Source organism: Babylonia areolata, chromosome 11, assembly GCF_041734735.1.
Source record: "Babylonia areolata isolate BAREFJ2019XMU chromosome 11, ASM4173473v1, whole genome shotgun sequence".
NCBI classification, from domain to species: Eukaryota; Metazoa; Mollusca; class Gastropoda; order Neogastropoda; family Buccinidae; genus Babylonia; species Babylonia areolata.
The window spans coordinates 12,611,262-12,628,824 of record NC_134886.1 but is presented as its reverse complement, the minus strand read 5'-3'; the positions used below and the strand labels follow the sequence as shown (position 1 = coordinate 12,628,824).

Genomic DNA, 17,563 nt, shown 5'->3' with positions numbered 1-17,563 from the left:
ACATCAGCCACTAATGCAATAATCCACTTCATGGCTGCAGTTATTATACATTATTTAGATCTGGCAAGTACCAAAGAATTGATTGTGTGTGTTACACACATGAAATACTTTTTGTTCAAATGCATGTGCAGCCTGTATCATTTGGACATCAGTACATTACACTTGGAAAAAAAATTCTTGCTAGCATTGCTGATCAAACTGATGATGCGGCCTGTAGTTCTGGCAGTGTTTGAGACTTCCTTTCTTGGGGAAGGTGACGATATGTGATTGGGTCCATAGAGTGGGCCATTTTGCCTGTGTGCTAGATTTTGTTGCAGAAGGCATTTATGAGGGCCCTTCAATAAGTCTTGCAGTACAGCTATTCTAGGAAAGTTAAGAATCTTCCGCTTACTCCACTTTTTCATAGAACTTTCCCTCAACTTCTGATCCACATAAACCATGTTGTCATGATGCCAGCCCATGTGACCTGGGGCATATTGAAAATGAGACCCTTGAAGAAGCCTTGAGCATCTTCTGCACACTGAATGTTTTTCCCCTTCAGCTGCTGTTTCACCTCAGGGAACAGAAACCAATCACAAGGGGCTAAGTCCAGAGAATGCAGGGGATGAGTGACCAGTTTTGCATCGTTTCCTTTCATGAAGTCTAGAGTTGCAGCAGCTGTGTGAGTCATGATGCAGCAGTAGCTCTCTTGTTCCACTTCTTGGACAGCGTTCACACGATGCAATAAACACCTTTGGGAGGCAGACAGTGACGTACCACTGAGAGTTTACTGTCCTTTTTTGGAGGGGTATAGTTGCAACATGGCCTGATTCTGCAAAGAAACATGCAACCATTTGTTTAGAGCGACTCTTAGAACGACTGAATTTGTAGGTGCACTTTCATCTGGAAAGACCCAAACTGCTGATTGTTGTTATGTTTCTGGATCATACTGGTTCATCTGGAAAGACCCAAACTGCTGATTGTTGTTTTGTTTCAGGATCATACTGGTAAACCCATGTTTCATCCCCTGTTAAAATGTCCCAAACATGATCTGATCATCCGCCATCAGATTTTTGCATTATGTAGATACACCATTCAACCCTACCCTGTTTCTAATCTTCTGTCAAGTGTTGAGGTACCCAACACTGATGGTCATTACGTTTCCTTACATGGAGGTGTTAATGAAGGATGGTGCTGATCAAGTAATACTCCCTGATGAAATCTTCAACTTCTTCATTTCATCAATGGTGACACTGGGGTCATCTTTGATCATAGGCCATGCCTGGGTCATTTTTGACTCACTTGTGTAAACAAAGTGAGTGTATGTTTTAACCCGGTGTTCAGTTGTCTTTGTGTGTCTGTGTGTCCGTGGTAAACTTTAACATTGCCATTTTCTCTGCAACTACTTTGTCAGTTGACACCAAATTTTTGCATAAAAATAGGAAAAATTCAGTTCTTTCCAGTCATCTTGTTTAAAACAATATTCATCTGTGGGATTAAAAAAAAAAAAGCCAATTATATGCAAAATAAATTTACTGTTTATTTATTTTTTATTCTCTAAACTTGGCACTTTGGTCAGATATTCTGACACGGCATCAAGAGCAGTCATTTTTGACTCACTTGTGTTTACACAAGTGAGTCTATGTTTTAACCCGGTGTTCGGTTGTCTGTGTGTGTGTGTGTGTCTGTGTGTGTGTGTGTCTGTGTCTTTAACATTGACATTTTCTCTGCAACTACTTTGTCAGTTGACACCAAATTTGGCATAAAAATAGGAAAAGTTCAGTTCTTTCCAGTCATTTTGTTTAAAACAATATTGCACCTCTGGGATGGGCACAAAAAAAAATAAAGAATGAAGCCTAATTATATGCAAACTGCATTTACTGTTATATTTATATTTTTTGTATTCTCTAAACTTGGCACTTTGATCTGATATTCTGACCCAACAGCTAGAGCAGTCATTATTATCATTTTTTGTTCAAACAGGAACTTCTTTTGCTAAGCATGGAAGTTTTATTTATTTTGCAAACGTTTTGGTGCGGATAGTAAAAAAGGGAAATTACTTTGTAATGCTAGTGGAGTTAATTTGCTTTAAACTGATCTTTCTCATCTTAAACATTACATTTTGAAACAAGAGAGGCAAGGCCTTCAAGACTCACTTGTGATGCACTTTTTAAAAAAAAATCCAAGCTTTTTATGTATTGAGTATAATTTCAAAATGTAATGCTTAAGATGAGAAAGATCAGTTTAAAGCAAACTAAGTTCCCCAGCAGAGTAATTTCCCTTGTTTTAATGTCTACACAAAAACGTTTGCAATAAATAAAACTTCCATGCTTAGCAAAAGAAGTTCCTGTTTGAACAAAAAATGATAATAATGACAGATCTTTTGTTGGGTCGAATATCAGATCAAAGTGCCAAGTTTAGAGAATACAAAAAAATATAAATATTACAGTAAATGCATTATACTCAATACATAAATAGCTTGGATTTTTTTAAAGTGTATCACAAGTGAGTGTTGAAGGCCTTGCCTTTCTTGTTATAATTTTTTTGTTCAAACAGGAACTTCTTTTGCTAAGGATATATTTCTTTTGCATGTCTTTGGTGCAGATAGTAAAAAAGGGAAATTAATCTGTAATTAATGCTAGGGGGGGTAATTTGCTTTAAACTGATCTTTCTCATCATAAACATTACATTTTGAAATTATACTCAGTAGATACAAAGCTTGTGTGTTTTACTCTCAGTGTACAGGGCTTTCACTATGTTCGTTTGCCCAAGTGGGCTTTTTTGGAAAATACTAAAATCAGTACTACGAGTGGACTTTATAGATCTACTGGCTAAGCCCTGAAGGTCATGGGCAAAAATGAATTGCATACACATATTTATACATATTCAAAGCGCGTGCTCATATTCCTCTCGAACGCGAAGGACGCCGTTTTGTTTCAAGTTGTTGACCTGCCTGTTCAGTCCTATATTCAATTGACAATACACGATAACATGTGATGGAAAGTTGGAGAAGGAGACTGTTAAATATTTATTCAGAGAAAGATTTGTGAACGCCTCATCACTTACTGGATTATGCCCCAAACTGCCATGAAAATATCAACAAAACCAGTCGGAATTCACAGTTTAAAATAATAAACCATGAGAGTTAATACCCTTGATGAAACGTAAAAATTTGCAGTCTCGACTTTTCTCAAAATGAAGTCCTTTTAACTTCATACGATGTTTAGAAGTACTTGTACTTGGCTCTACATGTTATTAGTATAACAAAATACTCAATTTTCATATCAACTTTAAAACTATAAAACTAGGATGAACATAAAAGAGAAATTGGATTGACTGTGTCGTACATTCCCCGCATATGTAACTAAACTTGTACATCTATCTAGATCCAGAGAAAATGGCTAAATGTTGCAGTGTGATTGTGGCGATAGCCACGTCTCCTTTACCGCGGACTTAAAAAGAATGTTTAATTGCCCTTAAAGATTTCTTGAATGCCCAAGATACACCAGAATAATATGATTTAAACAGTGTTCTTACTGCGAATACCGCAGTCGATTTATCACCCTTAAAAAAAGCATGTTTGAATGTTAAATTTTTGACCGTCAGTTAAGGAGCCACAATAGTGTATTGAGTAAGACAGTTTCTTCTCACCTGAACACGCGGGGTTCGAATCTGCCTTCAGCTCAGGGCTGTTTTTTTTTATAGTTTTTTTTAAACCTGAAGCTTTATAATAACAAATACAGAACACATTTTAATGATTAGATTTTTTATTTTTTTTTATTTTTTTAATTTATTTTTTTAGTATATCACAAGTGAGTCTTGAAGGCCTTGTCTCTCTTGTCTTTTGTGGTTTTAACTCATTGGGACAGATAGTTTTCTCCCTTGCTTTTCCCTACAGATGACCTTCATGTTAGGGTTTAAAAAAAAATCACAAAAAATACAAAACATAAAGTAACTGAATGAAACTCACTATACTTGACGATCAGTTTGCAGCATTTCAATCACTTCAGCAGCCACTGTTGTGATCTATCTTGCTTAAAAAATTTCCACTTGTATCGCCTACAACACCATTTCCAGTACGTATGCAGATTAGCTTGTCATGTGGGGTGCCGAAGTCAGTCAGTCGCCAGTGAGTATGTTGTTACAGAATCTCACGATGAAACTTTCCGTTCAACCCTTGACACGTTCGCAAAGCCTGGTGTAGCTGCAGTTGTTATGCTTCCCATGAGGAAAATGTTGAAAAAATTTTTATTGTCGAAACTGCTATAGCATTCCGTTGTCCGGAACCGCGTCTTACGTCAGGAACACTATAGCATTCTGTTGTCCATAGTGAGTTAAGCTTCTTCTTGTGTCACATATTTCTAGGATGCTGGTTGTGATCCATGGCTTTGATTTCTGTTGGCTTAAGTCTAGGACCTCTGTTGCTGTTTCTGTCATTGCTTCGTTGAAATTGGTAGTGAGGGCTTCAAGATCTTCAAGCAGAAGCAGTGGGGTGAAGTTTCCTCCTGTGACTGCTTGGAATTGTTCAGGATGTCGGGATCCTTCAGTTTCTCAAGGTTGAATTTGAGTTCAGTGTTTTTTTACCCCTCATTTGTTGTTCCACAAGTATTCTTGAAAGTTCATCATGACAAGGCTGTGGTCACTGCCAAGGTAAGCTCCTGGGAACATTCTTGTTTTTGCCCTATTGATGCCCTTCACTAGAATTTAGTCTGTCTGACTGTTTGGGGAGTACTATGTCCATTGTTGGGATGCTTTATGCTCACTAAGAGTGTTAGCAAGAACAAAATTTTTATCACTGGAGAATTCTAGCAGGCATAATCCCCTATCATTGGAAATTCTCATTACAAAGGGGGCCGTATTCTGAATAGATAACAGCCACAAGTGGATTCCATCACTGCTGAAGAACAGGATGGATTCTGCAAAGGCAGAAGTACCAGATCTTTAACCTGCATATCCTTTGCTAAAAACACCTCCAGCATCATAGACTTCAAGAAGGTGGTTGACAGAGACTCTCAGGAAGCACTATGGGCCACAATGAAAAGGTTTTACATTAGGCATAAGCTTATCGACACCATTCACCAACTATTCTCCAAAGTGACCAGTGTGGTACTCGCACAGGGTGCTAATGGAGAGTGGTTCCATACTTCAGTTGGAGTCTATAAGGGCTGCTTCTGTCTCCCTCGTCGTTCAACATATACCAGGAACTCATCATGACTGATGTGCTTGAAGATCATGTCAGCACAGTCAGCACTGGAGAAAGAATCATCATGAACTTTCACTTCTCAGATGGCATGGCAGGTAGTGAGGAAGAACTCGCTTAGTTTGTCAAAATTGGATAAAACATTGGCACAATATGGCATGGAAATCAGTGCCAAAAAGACAAAGTTGATGACCAGATACAACACCACCATCACTGCTGGTCCAGGGACAGAAAAAAGAAATTGTTCAGCAGTTCGCCTACCTGGGATCCATCATCAACATTGAAGGATCCAAACCAGATAGCAAAAAAAGCTTTGTCCTGACTGAAACCTATGTGGAAGGACAGCAACATCTCTATGAAACATAAAATCAGGCTTCTATGTGCACTGGTATATTCTGTCTTCCTGTATGCATGTGAGACATGGACCCTCATGGCGGATTTGGAAAAAAAAACCAGCCATGGAAATTAGGCGTTGTCGCAAGATGCTAAACATCAAATACACTGATCACATCATTAATGAAAAGTGGGCCAAACCATCAAGCAGCACATCAGACATCATGAACATCTGCTGACATCATTTAAGAAAAAAATGCTATGCTGGTATGGCCATGTAAAAAGTCTGAACAGCCTTTCCAAAACAGTTCTCCAAGGAACTGTTTAGGGAAGAAGACCGAGGGGAAGAAAGAAAAAAATGATGGACTGACAACACTGCAGAATGTACAGGAAAACCATTTGCAGAGACCCATGCTTTGACATACAATTGACAGACCTTGAGGAATTTGGTGAAGAATTCTTCTGTTGGGCATGTCCCAATGATCCTTCATGGAGTTGAAAGAGAAGATGATTACATTTCAGTAACTCTGTTGTCTTTGTGCTAGCATGGCTATATTTCTGAATTGCATGACATCTCTCCTTTAGTTTCCATCCTTTCTCAGTTTCTGCAATAGTGTGTGTGTGTGTGTGTGTGCACGTGCGCGCACGTGCGCGTGCATATGTGGTTGCATATATGTTTGCATATTTGTGCATTGTCTTAAGGTGTGTGGGGGGGATAGGGGTGTGTGTGATGTCAGATGATGTCAAAATCAATGCTGTCAGTGTGTTCAGTGTGGTCCCTGTATCTCTTTCTCTCTCTCTCTCTCCTTTCTCTCACACTAAACTGATACTGCACACACACACACACACACACACACACACACACACACAAACACACAGATCTTAGCATCTGACTCAAAAGCCAAAACATTTGAGGTGGGGAAGCATTGTAGTCAGTATCACAGAGGCATTGATGATCCTCAAGTGCCAAGTGGGACCATGTCTATTTCAGTTTCAGTTTCTCAAAGAGGCATCACTGCGTTTGGATAAATCATATACGCTACTTCACATCTGCTGGGCAGAGATGCCCGACAACAGCGTAACCCAACACTCTTGTCAGGCCTTGAGTGCATGCTTATATATTTGTATACCTATCAGAGTCGATTTCTTTTTACATATTTTTGCTAGAGGACAACACTCTTTTTGCCTTGGGTTCTTTTTCAGTGTGCCAAGTGCATGCTGCATCCAGGATCTCGGTTTATCGTCTCATCTGAAAGACTAGACGCTCAGTTTGATTTTCCAGTCAAACTTGGGGAAAAAGGGTGAGAGCAGGATTCAAACCCATACCCTCATGGACTCTGTTTTGGCAGTTAAACCAATCTGCCACCTTCCACCATGTCACAACAGTGAACAAATGTTGCAAAAATCTAAGAAAATGAGGTTGGCTTAGATGAAGAATTGAATATTTCTGAATATATTCAGTTTTTGTGTCGTAATATTGTGTGTTAGTGTTTTTTGCTGTGTGGATGGGTCCTGGGTGTGTGTGTGTGTGTGTGTGTGTGTGTGTGTGTTTTATGTATGTTTATGTTTAGAACAAAGGAGGAAAACAACTTGATTGCACTTGATTGTTGTTGCACTTGATTGTTGTGTCTAATACATCAGCAAATATTTTAGCACCATTCCCACCAGCAAGATAAACAGACTTGAATTTTCAACTTTTAAAAATATTTTCTCTCTGACAGTCTTGGATACATTCCCCTGGTTGGGAGTTATTTCATCCTCTCGGTATTGTAATTGTCATGATTGAACCGTCCATGTATTTTCCTTGAAGAAAACATATACTTTTATATATTTGTTAGCATTATTTCAATTTTCTTGATACTTAAAAATATTTTTTTTAGAGGTTGGTGATTTGTGTGTGTGTGTGTGTGTGCGCGCGCGCAAAAATTTGCAAATGGTTCCAGAAGTCGAAGGGTTAAAAAGTGAAAATGCTTCTTTGAGGAAGAACTGGCCTGACTGTTGATCTGCTGTGGGTCAGGATACCACAGAGGCATTGATGATCCTCAAGTTTAGTTTGGTTTTTTTATGGTTTGAAATAGAGAAATGCCTTCAGCTTCAGTTGATCCATGGACCCATACTGGGGTCCTCTGCAGCCCCCAGACCCCTACTGATCAGACCAAAGTCACAGTTTCTCAGTGTCATGGGTCATGCCTGATGATGTAAGCTGAGAATACCATATTTCTGTTACCTGTTGAAGGCTGTCATAGATTGAACTTTAAAAGGGTAAAAGGTCCCAGCACTGGTGGATCTGTGCATGTGATGATTTGAGAGATATGAAAAAATATCCAAGTTCTTAACCCTTCAGTCACATATTTAAATCAGGGACTTGGTAGATCCTTGGGATAATAACAAAACACACAAACCAAGCTGTTATGCCTATCTTGCTAAGATTGTTATATTGTTTTATTGTTGTTCTGTCTTCAGATGGTTTTATTTCTGTTGTATATTGTTTCTTTGATCTTAATTTTTTTGAATTGTTGTTTTCATGAGTGTGTTTCAGTTCATTATGTTATGTTTTGTAATGTTGCATTGGCATTTTGCATGAAGTTGCTTGTTGACTGACATTGCGTTTTGTTTTGTTATATGCCATATAGAGCACAGCAGTGTTTCCAGGGAAGGAGGACATAAACGTAAGAGTTTGTTTCTGTTTTCTGTTTAGCTTGGATTTTGTGAATATATTGCTTCTGGCTTTATTTTCAATATTGCTGCAAAGGAGTACTGTACAAGTAGCATTATTTTTTTTGTGGGGGGTGGGGGTAGGGGTAGGATATTGTCTTTTTTTGTTGTTGTTGTTGAGTCTCATGATAACTATCATTTAACTTTTAACTCACTTGGGACGACAAGTTTTCTCCTTTGCTTTTCCCCACAGACGGCCCATTTATAAGGGTTTGGAAAAAAAATTACAAAAAATACAAAATACACAGTAAGAAAATGAAACTTTCAGAACTGGTTTATTACATATCGGGCAATTGCATTTAAAAAAAAAAAAAAAAAAAAAAGGAAGAACGAAAGAAAAATCAAATTTCTCATCTTATTTTTACAGATTTGCCATTATGTAGAAAATAATGCCAATTTTTCACCCCAAATCACCATACCCATGCTTGCTTTCTGTGCTTAATTCACTTTTTTCTTCATCATCATCCACCTCTTCAGTGTCTGACCCTTCAGTTTGTAGCATTTTAAGTACTTCGGCAACATTAAAACGTTGCCGTCGTTGCCTTATTCGCTCCACAACATTGTGAGAAGAATCCGCTTTGCTAACAGGCTGGCACGCGAGCAGTGACTTTGACAGCGTGTGTGCGAGACGGGCCACACATGACAGGCTGGCCAATTATACCATTTGGTTGTGGAGTGACCCGGAATAACGCACTCTGCTTGGCTAATCACAGAATCACGTGTACAGTGCGTGATGGATTTTTATTTTTGGAAAATGCTATTCCATTCCGTTGTCTGAAACCGAATACATTTTATGTAGGAATGCTTACACATTCCATCATCCGGAGAGAGTTGATAGTTTTACATCATTGAAGTAATTGATGTTGATTTTAGCGACTTCAGTTAAAATATTTAGCATTTGCTGCAGCTGTCTGACTGGTATTTTGCTTGTTATATAGGAAGTTTGGACATTTTGATGCTGGCTGAGCCCTGTCAGTTTTCAAAGAAATTGTGGCAGCATGACTGTAGCAGGGCAGGAAAACTGGATGTAGATGTACTATCAGGACCTACAAGCATTTATATGGTTTTGCAAAACTTTTGTCTTCAATGTACAAGAAAAAAAAAAAGAGAACTACTGTCATCTCTCTTTTTCTGTGTGGAGTATATATACACAATACACAATACAATACACAATACACAAACTTTATTTTCTATACTTTGGTACAGAGATTTTCTTTTTGGCAACAGCACATATATATCCACACAGACACATACAGCCATATACATCTACATGTGTACACACTCCTACACACGCCTTCTCTCTCTGTCTCTCTCTGTCTCTCTCTCTCACACACACACAAGCCTGTCTACATACACACATAATGCACCTACATATGGGAAGAGAATACTGCCTACAAAGTCACAACCTCCAGCCTAACAATGGAAGTTGAAGCGTGACATGCTCTCCAGTGGCTGTCATCTGTCCATATGCCTGGAAATCAACATGCCATGATTCTGATGGCCTCAAGGAACCTCATACAGAAAATTGAAAGTGGAATGGGAAGCCCAGAGTGGCATAAAGCAATGCTTAACTTTCAGATTAAAAACTTACATGGTCATATTGCCTGGGACATGCAGGTGTTAAGGGAAATGAGCGAGCTGACAGACTTGCTGGTAATGAAGCAACAGTGAGTGGCCTACATTTAGGAAAATCGGAAATCCTCAGAAAAGTCGAAGAATACCAAAAAGAACAGGTACAACACCATCATCAAACCATCGATCGCTTCAAAGAAATAAAGGTAGAGAGAGGGAGCGGCAGTAAGTCTAGCATGAAAGGTAGAGCATGATGCTTTACAGATCAAATGAATATTGGGCATCATTTCCAAACCAACATTGAGCAAATTTCTTCTAAATGGAATAGAGTCTCTGTGGGCTTTTCTAAATACAGTAGACTGAGCCACATGCTAGACGTCACGTTCCTGGCATCAGAGATCTTTTGCTACCCCTCTTGCAGCCCATAAGTGACAGCCTGTGTGTGTGTGTGTTGGGGGGGCGGCGGGGGGGATGTGTGTGTGTTTGCGTGTGTGTGTGTGCGCGAGTGTGTAAGTGTACACGTGTCAGGAGAGCTCTGTGCAGTGTGTGTGTGTGTATGTGTAGAGGATGAGGTATGTGTGTGTATGCATGTCTGTACTGTGGGAGCAACGGAATATTGTATGCATATATATATATATATGTGTGTGTGTGTGTGTGGGTGGGGGGTTGTGGGGGCGGGGTATGGGCGTATGTGTGTGTGCTTGTATATAACTTGGTTTTGTCATGGAAAGTTAGTGGGATGAAAAGATTCATTTTTAAAAAGTTCAGATTCTGACATGTATACTCTTGATACAAATCTGATGTTTTTTAGATTTTGATGTGTATACTGATGATGAAATAATTATAATTATGTATTGCATACTTACCATATCATAAATGTGTCAGTTCTGATAATTATGTCCAGATTGTTTACCAGTTCTTTACTGTTGCATCTCTTTTTTTCTTTTCAATGTTTTTCTGAACAGCTCCATTAAAATCAAAGTTTGAGAACGAGTCTGACATAGAGAAAGGGGAGAATCAGAGGGAGAGGTCTGGCAGTTCCTCCAGCCCAACAGGTCCCGAAATGGAGGAGGTCCAGGTTACCCCTGAAGACTCTCCTGTTGCCATGAGAGAAGACCTGCCTGTCTACCTGCCTGCTGTTCAGGTAAGATAAATGTGGGTGTGTCTTTGTGTATGATGCTTGTACCTCTGTGATCCTGTTGACCCAATTTGCCTGCTGACTGTTCATGTATGTGGGTGGTGGATAGTCCTGTATCCCACCAGATCCTAGTAGTCAGGTGTTTGTAAAAATGCACCTGTTTGTAAAGTGTCCTGTTGATCTGGCCAGTGGCCTATCTGGTATAACTGCTCTCCAGTGGCCTGTCTATAACTGCTGTTCATATGGCCTGTTCAGTGTAACTAGGTACGAGCAGCCAAAGTTTCCAAACGCAAAAAAAAAAAAAAAAAAAAAAATGTAGTAGCATGATAAGGCACTTTTAGAGTTCAGCCACTCTAAAACAATAGATCAGAAACAGCTGAAATTTACTGTTTGGACTCCACACAACAGAGTGATTTTGCTTCTATAATATTCATTTATTTATAAATGGATGGTTGGGCTTTGAAAATGAAGTTTTCCTTAATTTTGCAATGGAAAAATAGTGGCGTCAAACTTAACCCTTAGCCTGCCAAGGGTTTTGGCAAATAACCAAATACTACTTGCCGGAGAATTTTCACAGAAACCAGGTAAGTGTAGAAATAAAATATTCTGGATTAATTTCTCAACTGACGTGGGTAAATGGTCAGTACCAACAACAACAAAAATGTTTTGTTATGATCAAATGAATGTGTGATCCACAAGAATTTTTTTCAAAATAAACATTCAGGCATGAGATTTTTCCGACTATAGTCGGATTTCCGACCGAAAATTGGCTCCAGCGGCCATTTTAGAGATTCCCGTAAATCTGTTGAGAAAATCGGATGGGTGGAGTGGGGGTGAGGTTTTTTCCCGACCCACGAAGGTTGCACGAACGTTGTCCGACCGATCGACAAGACAGACCCACAGCGTTTGCTAAAATACCCCATGTTTGGATAAGCGAACCAATTGAGAATAAGTGTACCGTTGCTCCTCTGTCATCATTCAGCTTATCCGTATTCGGTCGGGATTACAAAACTCGCTTGCGGGCTTCACAACTTGCAAAGATACCTGATTTCGTCGATTAGAGGATTTTTGCAGCAGAGATCGATAAAGGAGTGAATAATAAGTGGAACTGGGTCTGGCAAGATGAGATCGTGAAAACAGAAGTGAAGAATAAAAAAAATAACTTTACGGGTAGGCGATGCCATTCACAAAATTGACGCGGACAAGGCCAAGTGCAATTGGTGTCAGATTGTATGGGTGCAACTCTTCAGTCCAGGCACGGAAATCTGTGTTCACATTTGCATTAAAAACGGAGCGTCCGTTTTCTAGAAGTAAAAAGAAAGAAAGAAAAAGCTGATGGGCCGTTCTATATCGTTTACCGATGATCTGTCAAAACTGAAAAAGGAATGCTCTTTCGAAAGCGTCGCCGGTTTGTTGACCCATTAAGAGGCAATCCAGTGACTTGTCAGAGCACCAAAATCGAAGTCTGAAAGTTTCCTAAGGCACTGTGAAAAGCACGCACGCACGCACAATAACACACACACACACACACACACACTTTGAAAAAACAACAACACATGAATGAATTCACCTATACACATACTCTAGTTTTTATTTTATCTCTCTTCTTCACACTTGCACATGTGCATACATAATATTATGAGCGCTCACACAATCACACAGAGCTTAATAATATGCACATGCACGTGCACACTCACTCACACACTCTCTCTTTCAAGCACACGTGCACACACACGGAGATTGAAAACTCTCTCTCTCTCTCTCTCTCTCTCTCTCTCTCTCTCTCTCTCTCTCTCACACACACACACACACACACACACACACACAGAGAACTGTATTTAAAGCAATGTACATATATGCACACATACAAACTTGCACTTTTTCCTCCCACCTTTCCCCCTCTCTCAGTGTCTCTTTGTCCCTCTCTCCCTCTTTCTGTCTCTCTCTCTCTTTCTTGCATATACACACACAGTTGTATTGAAAAAAACACACACACATGCGGAGAGAGAGATCTATTGAATTTGAAAACAGTGCATACACATGCACAAATACAACTTGCATTCTTTCCTCCTACCATCTCCCGTGTCTTTCTGTCTGCCTCCCTCTCTCTCTTGTTTACACACAGTTGAATTGAAACCACACATACACACGCATGTGTGCACTCACGCTCATTTGCTGTCTCTCTCTCTCTGCCCTGAACACACACACACAAACACACACACACACACTCTGACACACACACTCTGACACACACTGACTCACACACACATCCACACAGTCCAGGCTGGGGAACTCTCAGGGGATCCACAGAAGAGCAGTTGATTTCAGAGAGAAAAAAGTCACTCCCCAAACACCCATCCCCCTCCTGCAGACCACTTTAATGACTTGTGAGGTACCCTTCCCCTCTCTCTTGAGTCTCCTACCAGTGCTGAGGGAAGGTACAGGGGGAGGAGGGGAGGGGGGTATGAAACCACTGTCAATGACTGTGGCAATTTTGGCACTGAGCCAAGACACTGACCACTAGCTCCAACTGAGAATCCTTGACTGCTTGAAAGTGATATAACCAGTCACAGACCGACCCCCTCCTCCCTCCAGTCATTCCCCTTCCCCCTTTCTTTCCTCAACCAACACACATGCATGTCAGTGAAACAGAGACTACAGCTGAAGAGACCAGGTGGTCAGTTATATTGGTACAGTGCAAACTTGTGTGCTAATAACATTTTCCTTGAAAACACACACACACACACACACACACACACACACACTCTCACTCACTCACACAAAAAGTTAAACACACAGAGAGTTGTATTTAACCCGGAGAGCGCGATGAGCCACGATCGTGGCTTTCCCGGTAAAGTGCGATGGGCCACGATCGTGGCTCTGTTTACATAAGGTCCGACATCGTACGGCTATGCTCGGCAGCCTTCGTAAAACTGCCTCGTTCTGGTGTTACTGCCTCCCTGCTTGTGTTTGCACAAACTTTGACCGAGTTTATAAGTCCAGATCTTCGTATTTTTTGTAAACAATGAGTGACACTGAAGTTGACAAAGCTCAGGAAATTAGTGACCTTGTCACTAGTGATGATTCATTTGCTGACAGGGATTCTGGTGAAAACGGCTTTGTTATTTTGACACTTGGGCATGCTGGCTTGCTTGTTGTTCATTCAGTTTTGTGTCTCCAGCCACAGAAACTGGGGGGTGGGTGATGGTGGTGGGGAGGGGTGGTAAAGTGGGTTAGGCATGGGTTTATTGCGATTTCTTGACCAAATCAAGCTAGAAAACTGGAAATTATTTTGATTTAAAGCATTCTTGCTGCTTTTGAAAGCAACATGAGCTAAAAGAAAACATTTATTTCTGTTTTTGCCTGTGATTGCATAAAGTATTGTAGATGTGCGCGTGCGTGGCGTCGGTGGGTGTGTCTCAAACAAATAATACAGTGCTTATAATTTCATTGTTTCAGTTATATTCATTTCATGATTCTGCAGCCAGAACATTTTCTGCACAGTTTAATGCCAATTTTGAGATTTTGACTCTGTAAAAGATGTGAAAATACCTATAAACATTGTGGTTGACGTTTTTGGAAAACAAGTTTGCAAAATTTGTTGTTTATATCCTGTGGAATATCTCCAACTACTTACAAGGTACAACCTTTTTCTTACTTTTATCTGATTCTTCATTCACTCTACTTTCCAAAAATGTATAGGTTTACCTATTTATTCTTACTGAGAAGCATACAAATGCCCCAAATCAGAGCACAGGTAGCGGAGGCAAACTATCCCTTTGTTTTAAGCATGATTTCTGTAAGTATGTTTTATTATATCCAGCACTTTGAGGGTTAACCCCTAGGCTGCCTATATGACAAGATAACTTGTCATAGCAAGCATGTATGCTTCGCTGCCACAATGACGAGATAACTCGTCGTGAAATATTCTGGCTTTAGCTTGGGGAATCTTTCTAGATTCTATTCATAGCTAGGAACCCAATCAACGTCATGAGGCAGTCCTTTATTTGAACGTTTTGGTTGGGTCACTGTCGCAGTGTTTTGCCTGGCTCCTCTCCTCGCTCGCTCAACAAAATGTTGGACTGACGCCATGCTCAAGACGTGCGATCATGGCGAACTAAATCAACCATTATTGCTTTCTTTAGCTGATGCTCAGAAAGAATTGAAGCATAAATTCGAAGGAGAAGACAGTGATGAACATTTATAGGATGATTTGAAAGAAAATAAAGGGAGCAATCAAGAGAGTGGCCAAGATGCAACTATCAGTGAGTGATGCCAGTTGTACTGTTGTAGCAGTCGACAGACTGACCGAATTAAAAGCAGGAAACAGTGTGAGCGATTTTCTTGGCACTCAGCCAACGTGGTCTGATGAGAACTTGATCAAGTGACCATGTGAGGGGGGTGGAGACTGAGGGGGCGTGGCCTCACATCCATATTATCACTTGGAGAAGTCACAATGCATTGTGTATCTATCTCTTTTTCATTTTTTTTTTAATTGTGGTTGTTCTAGTATGATTTTGTGTGTGCAGATATACATTTGTCCAGAAAATATATTTTAGTACAGATTACCTGACTAATGTTTGTGATGAACAAGTTGAAAATGTGACAAAATATAAAACACTGATTATTTCTTCTTCTTCTTCTTTTTCTTCTTCTGCGTTCGTGGGCTGCAACTCCCACGTTCACTCGTATGTACACGAGTGGGCTTTTACGTGTATGACCGTTTTTACCCTGCCATGTAGGCAGCCATACTCTGTTTTCGGGGGTGTGCATGCTGGGTATGTTCTTGTTTCCATAACCCACCGAATGCTGACATGGATTACAGGATCTTTAACGTGTGTATTTGATCTTCTGCTTGCATATACACACGAAGGGGGTTCAGGCACTAGCAGGTCTGCACATATGTTGACATGGGAGATCATAAAAATCTCCACCCTTCACCCACCAGGCGCCGTCACCGTGATTCGAACCCGGGACCCTCAGATTGACAGTCCAACGCTTTAACCACTTGCGCCCGTCACTGATTTCAAAACAACAGCATGTCACTAAAAATCTATGAAATGGGAAAATATCATGTGTTTTGTATTCTTTATTCATTTACCTTTCAGAAGATATATACTTTTATGGGTCTTTCTCCAATAACAAAGAGCACAGAATTTTTTGAAAATTTGTACCCATTTTTGTGAAAAAACCCTGGCAAATAGATTTCACTTAAATCTTATTTCCCTGGCAGCGAAAGTGTTAACCCGGAGAGCGCGATGAGCCACGATCGTGGCTTTCCTGGTAAAGTGCGATGGACCACGATCGTGGCTCTGTTTACATAAGGTCCGACATCGCACGGCTATTCTCGGCAGTCTTCGTAACACTGCCTCGTAAAACTGCCTCGTTCTGGTGTTACTGCCTCCCTGCTTGTGTTTGCACAAACTTTGACCAAGTCCAGATCTTATTTTTGTAAACAATGAGTGACACTGAAGTTGACAAAGCTCAGGAAATGAGTGACCTTGTCACTAGTGATGATTGTTTGCTGACAGGGATTCTGGTGAAAACGGCTGTTATTTTGACACTTGGGCATGCTGGCTTGCTTGTTGTTCATTCAGTTTTGTGTCTCCAGCCACAAAAACTGGGGGGTGGGTGATGGGGGTGGGGAGGGGTGGTAAAGTGGGTTAGGCATGTCTATTGCGATTTCTTGACCAAATCAAGCTAGAAAACTGGAAATTATTTTGATTTAAAGCATTCTTGCTGCTTTTGAAAGCAACATGAGCTAAAAGAAAACCTTTATTTCTGTTTTTGCCTGTGATTGCATAAAGTATTGTAGATGTGCGCGTGCGTGGCGTCGGTGGGTGTGTCTCAAACAAATAATACAATGCTTATAATTTCATTGTTTCAGTTATATTCATATCATGATTCTGCAGCCAGAACATTTTCTGCACAGTTTAATGCCAATTTTGAGATTTTGACTCTGTAAAAGATGTGAAAATACCTATAAACATTGTGGTTGACGTTTTTGGAAAACAAGTGTGCAAAATTTGTTGTTTATATCCTGTGGAATATCTCCAACTACTTACAAGGTACAGCCTTTTTCTTACTTTAATCTGATTCTTCATTCACTCTACTTTCCAAAAATGTATAGGTTTACCTATTTATTCTTACTGATAAGCATACAAATGCCCCAAATCAGAGCACAGGTAGCGGAGGCAAACTATCCCTTTGTTTTAAGCATGATTTCTGTATGTATGTTTTATTATATCCAGCACTTTGAGGGTTAAAGCAGTGCACATACATGAACTTTAACTCTTTCCTCCCATGTCCAGCCTGACCCCTATTCTCAATCTCTTTGTCTGTCTGTCTGTCTTTCTCACATACACACAGAAAGTTGCATTGAAAACACACACACACACACGCACACGCGTGCGCGTGCGCGAGACACGATTTTGAAAATCATGCCCCCAAAGCTGACTTTACAGGTTTGGAAGCAAAGACACTTCAGTTTAGGAAGAATTGGACTGATTTTTTGTCTTCTGTGGGTTGGAATACCTCAACAGCCTCCAGACCCCCACCTTTCAGACTCAATCACAATTTCCCAATCTCAAGCCTGACATTACACACACACACACACACCATCTCTG

The 17,563-nt window shown here is 40.2% G+C and overlaps 1 protein-coding gene across 1 annotated transcript in view; it reads left to right on the top strand.

The window, feature by feature from the left end:
* LOC143287540 (cyclin-dependent kinase 11B-like) overlaps positions 1–17,563 on the top strand; it is a 101,773-nt gene that overhangs the window by 33,817 nt on the left and 50,393 nt on the right. The window contains exons 8-9 of the mRNA XM_076595592.1: positions 8,146–8,181; positions 10,765–10,943. Coding sequence (XP_076451707.1) covers positions 8,146–8,181; positions 10,765–10,943 — 215 coding nt within the window. The remainder of the gene's footprint in view (positions 1–8,145; positions 8,182–10,764; positions 10,944–17,563) is intronic.